Source organism: Sinocyclocheilus grahami, unplaced genomic scaffold, assembly GCF_001515645.1.
Source record: "Sinocyclocheilus grahami isolate Dianchi unplaced genomic scaffold, SAMN03320097.WGS_v1.1 scaffold422.1, whole genome shotgun sequence".
Lineage (NCBI taxonomy): Eukaryota > Metazoa > Chordata > Actinopteri > Cypriniformes > Cyprinidae > Sinocyclocheilus > Sinocyclocheilus grahami.
In genome coordinates this window covers 372,138-377,116 of record NW_015505601.1, presented here as the reverse complement: position 1 = coordinate 377,116, position 4,979 = coordinate 372,138, and the positions used below count along the sequence as shown (strand labels likewise).

Genomic DNA, 4,979 nt, shown 5'->3' with positions numbered 1-4,979 from the left:
GTCTGAAAGAAGAAAGTCATATACACCGGATGCCTTGAGGGTGAGTAATTTATGGGCTAATTTACATTTTTGGGTGAACTAACCCTATTGTTTTTCAGTGAATTATTTTTGTTTTCCCTTTTTTTCTTAGAAGAAAAATGAACAAAACTGCTTCAATTTTGAAAACATTTGAGCACATGCAGAAGAAAAAAACCTAAAATAGGAAATTATACACGGGAGGCGACAAGGCAAGGTTCATTCAAGTTGTAAAATGTCATATGGTGCAACTCCACAAAAACACAATGAAATTTAAGAATTAGTAATTCATGATATTTGTAAAAATACTTTTTACTTTGAAAAATATATTTAAAAACTTAAAAAAATAATGTGTGAAAATAATGAATTTCGATGGTTATACCACATGACAATTAAATTAAAACTTTTCTCGAAACTGCTATAAAAGCTGCAGCTGCTGCATTTTTACTCCTAAACAGCATGATCCACCAGCAAGACCACAACCAAACCAATGCTAACCAGTAAAAAACAACTCGCATTAAAATAGACTGGGCCTTTCAGCAGGAGTGGAATCAGTTATCAGTTATTACAGCAAACTGAATCAGTGCAAATAGCATCTAATAAAATGAATTAAGATTTGGAAACAAATGTATTATTCTTGTTGGATGACATGTTAGTTGGCATGTCTTTGCAATTCATGTCTTTCAGTCTCATTGTGAATGGTTTATGCAATCTAAATTGTTTGCTTCTAGCACAGGGATTCTGCGTGCTGTAACATGACTGAGGCCTCTATCAAGTTGGGAAAGAAAAACACCATTAGCACACACACAAAAAAAATTTATCCACCAGATAGAAGAAGACAGACCCAGAGGAAGCAGATTTCTGACACTTTGTTCTGTGAACAGACACAGTGGCTTCCCAAAGAGTGACATAATAACTTCCCAAGGGGTCAGTGTTCGGCTTGTTAGCATGGTCTGGATAGCTCTTCTGATAGGTGTTGTAACTACACATTCTGCACATAGAGATTATCTTCCATCGAGTATTTTAAATATGGCATCTCAGAATTAGCTGTGTATGTTGACAAAATGAATATTTTGCAAACAACATTTATTTTGCTAATATTTTCAGGGGCTAAAAGCCTAATGAGCTATTCTTGCAAATAGTGCATGCAAAGCAATTTTCAGAATCAGCATGTGCAGACCAATTTTTCTGTCTGCACCCACTTTGTTGGCACATACGTCGTCAGCAGTGTCACTTCCCTGCCATTCATAATTCTCCACCCATGGCCTTATGGAATAGAAGAGTGCCATCGGATGTGCACTCTAAAATCTTGGCAGAAGTAGTAAACCATCTAGGTTATTTCAGACATACTGTTTCATGAATACTAAGGATTTTGACATACTACAATTTTGGCATTCTATATAGTACATAAGTATGCAGTTTTGTACAAATCAACCAAACAGGCAATCAAATTTAAGTGAAAATCAAATCCGATCATTGTGAAATTTGGTGTATATGTGAAGGGTGAAGCTATGTACCAAATTTTGTGAGAACTGGACACAAGGTGTCACTATAATAAATTTTTTGCTCCCAGAATCTAAATTCATCTGATACTTTCAATGTGCATGCGATTCTCAGAAAAAAATATCCAGACCTCACAAAACTGGGTACTGTGGAAGCAAAAATTTTTTTTAAAGTAATAACGACCTTTTATCTCATAACTACATCTCCCAATTTAAAGTTTATATCTCGCAATTCTGACTTTTTTTCTCGGATTGCAAATTTATATCTCACAATTTTGACTTTTTTTAGATTGCGAGTTTATATCTAAAAATTCTGACTTTTTTCTAAGAATTGAAAAAAAGTTTTATATCTCACAATTCTGAGATAGAATTTAGTTTATATCTCACAATTCTGTTAATTTATTTTATTTTTTTCTGCCAAGGAATTTTTAAAAATTAAATATTATTTTTTTTTATCTTCATCTTTACATTTTTCTTGCAATAGCAATTTTATATCTCACAATTCCAACTTTTCTTCTCAGAATTGCTCAGAAATCATGCAATTCTGACTGTATATCTTGCAATTGCGAGAGAAAAAAAATTCTGAATTGTAAATTGCGAGATATAAACTCGGAATCGTGAGATCATGAGATCTTTCAACTCCATAATTGCAACAATCACTGCAGATAACCAAGTAGAGATTGGGACAGCCATTGCTCACCTCTGCAGTAGTTCTGAGAGTCTGGCATGAAACCCACGCCACACTGGAGTGTATGTGTTGAGCTATGAATGACTCTTGAGTAATCATTCCTGGAGATGGGGGATAAGCCGGGCTGAACATCTACTCTTTCCACTGGCGGGGCGGTAGTGGGCTCATCCTCGCCATTACTGATGATTATCCGAGCGTTGTGGGGAAGGCAGAGGTAGCCACCAAAATGGTTGACGCATTTCATGCCCCCTTTGCAGGCTTCCTGCACTGTCTTACACTCATCTATATCTGTGAGGAATATAAAAAGAAACAAAAGTAGTTATCTTCAAAAAGTACATGAATTTGTACATGAATATCTGTCAATGCAGTATGATAATTCTTGGTGGTTTTTTAATGGCTGATGCTGCTATTCTGATTCAGTGCAGGTACTGTATATGTATATACTGTATAAATGTGATAACACTTTGCTAATCTCAGAGGGTCAACGACTGGCCACTAAATCAGCCTGGCTGATATCCTGGTGTAGCGCTAACGCTTGTGCTATTAAGACAGCAATATGAGAGGAGACAAGCTGTTACCTTTACAGCTTTGTTTTTCATAGTCAAATTCATAACCTTCAGTGCACTGCAAAAAAAAAAATAAAAAAAAAAGAGTCAAAGGTGAGAAAAAATAAATATTGGGTCAAAAAATGCAACACATACAAATCTATCTATCTATCTATCTATCTATCTATCTATCTATCTGTTCTATCTATCTGTCTATCTATCTGTCTATCTATCTATCTATCTATCTATCTATCTATCTATCTATCTATCTATCTATCTGTCTGTCTGTCTGTCTGTCTGTCTGTCTGTCTGTCTGTCTATATATGCATCTATCTATCTATCTATCTATCTGTCTGTCTGTTTGTCTGTGTCTGTCTGTCTATGTATCCTTCCATCCATCCATTCATCCATCTCTCCAATAACTATCTGTCTATCTATCCATCCATCCATCTATCCAATAACTATCTGTCTATATATCCATCCATCCTTGAGGAGCACTGGAGTCTCTCACACATGAGGTGCCTGCGATCATGTTCTTATAAGAGGCAAGTTTTTCTCTCAAGCCTTTTCAAATTATGTTTTTTTCTCTCTCACTGCAACATTCTTGCTGGAATATAAAGGCAGTGAATGTGGCTCCACCTACTGCTAAACATTTAGACTTACAACACATTTACAGATACAGACAGGGGTCTATGAAGGAAATCTGACTAGTATTTAATTTATGAGCTTAAATAGTAAGATCATTTTTATCTATCAAAAATATATAATTTAATCTATAAAATAACTGTTGATTTAATTTCATTTTTTCTTAAAGTATAAATTTGTATTAAGAATTATGTTATGATCTTAAATACTATGATCATTTATATTTATCATAAAAATCTATTAAACTAAATATAGAATTGAATATATAAAATAAAATAACACGTTTTTATTCATTTTATTTCGTAACAGTTTTTCGTGTAAAATCTAAAATGAATTAAAAATAAATAAATAAAATAGAAAAGTCTGCCTATGAAGGGAAGAGGCTTTTTATTTTACCAATCAAGAATTATATTATGATCTATGATCATTAATATGTATCATAAAATCAGCTAACTAAAAAGATTAGAATTGAATCTAAAGATAGATAATAAATTGTGATCTAATTTCTTCTTTACCGTTTTCTAAGAAATATATATTTTTTAATATTTATATTTTAATAAAATCTAATATATATATTTATATATAATTGTCTATATTTCTGCATAAATTAACAGATTTTCATACAAGTCCTGAAAGTTGACATCAAAGAGAATTATTATATAAAAAAGATATACTTCGTCATTTATTTATTGAGAAAAATGATTTGGTGTTAAATATTTGTGAGTGGCAAAAGTATGTCAATCTTTGCTTTCAGTATCTGGTGTGACCCCCTTTTGCAGCAAGAACTGCAGGTAACGTTTCTTGTAACTGCTGATCAGTTCTGCACAACGGCTTGTATTAGTTTTAGCCCATTGCTCAGTACAGAACCGCTTCAGCTCTGTGATGTTGCTGGGTTTCCTCCTGTGAACTGCTTGCTTCAGGTCCTTCCACAACATCTCAATTGAATTAAGGTCCAGACTTTGACTCAGTCATTCCAAAACATTAACTTTGTTCTTCTTTAGCCATTCTTTGGAAGAACGACTTGTGTGCTTGGGGTCGTTGTCTTGCTGCATGACCCACTTTCTCTTGAGCTTCAGTTCTCAGACAGATGTCCTGACATTTTCCTTCAGAATTTGCTGGTATAATTCAGAATTCATTGTTCCATCAATGATGGCAAACCATCCTGGACCAGATGCAGCAAAACAGGCTCAAACCATGAGATTACCACCAGCATGTTTCACAGATGGGATAAGGTTCTTATGCTGGGATGCAGGGTTTTCTTTCTCCAAACATAACGCTGCTCATTTAAACCAAAATGTTCTATTTTGGTCTCATCCATCCACACAACATTTCTCCAGAATTCCTCTGGCTTGTCCACGTGATCTTTAGCAAGCTGCAGATGGGCAGCGATGTTCTTTTTGGAGAGCAGAGGCTTTCTTCTTGCGACTCTGCCATGCACACACCGTGATTGTTCAGTGTTCTCCTGATGATGGACTCATAAACATTACCATCAGCCAATGTGAGAAAGGCTTTTAGTTACTTAGAAGTTAGCCTGCAGTCCTTTGAAACCTAGTGGACTTTTACACGTCTTGCTTTTAGAGTGTT

At 34.6% G+C, this 4,979-nt stretch overlaps 1 protein-coding gene across 1 annotated transcript in view; it reads right to left on the bottom strand.

The window, feature by feature from the left end:
• The window catches only part of LOC107551359 (EGF-containing fibulin-like extracellular matrix protein 1), an 18,568-nt gene extending 14,238 nt beyond the window's left edge, over positions 1-4,330 (bottom strand). The window contains exons 1-3 of the mRNA XM_016232935.1: positions 4,163-4,330; positions 2,784-2,829; positions 2,218-2,493 (exon numbers count right to left, since the gene is read on the bottom strand). Coding sequence (XP_016088421.1) covers positions 2,218-2,493; positions 2,784-2,829; positions 4,163-4,330 — 490 coding nt within the window. The remainder of the gene's footprint in view (positions 1-2,217; positions 2,494-2,783; positions 2,830-4,162) is intronic.
• Between the last annotated feature and the right edge of the window lie 649 nt (positions 4,331-4,979).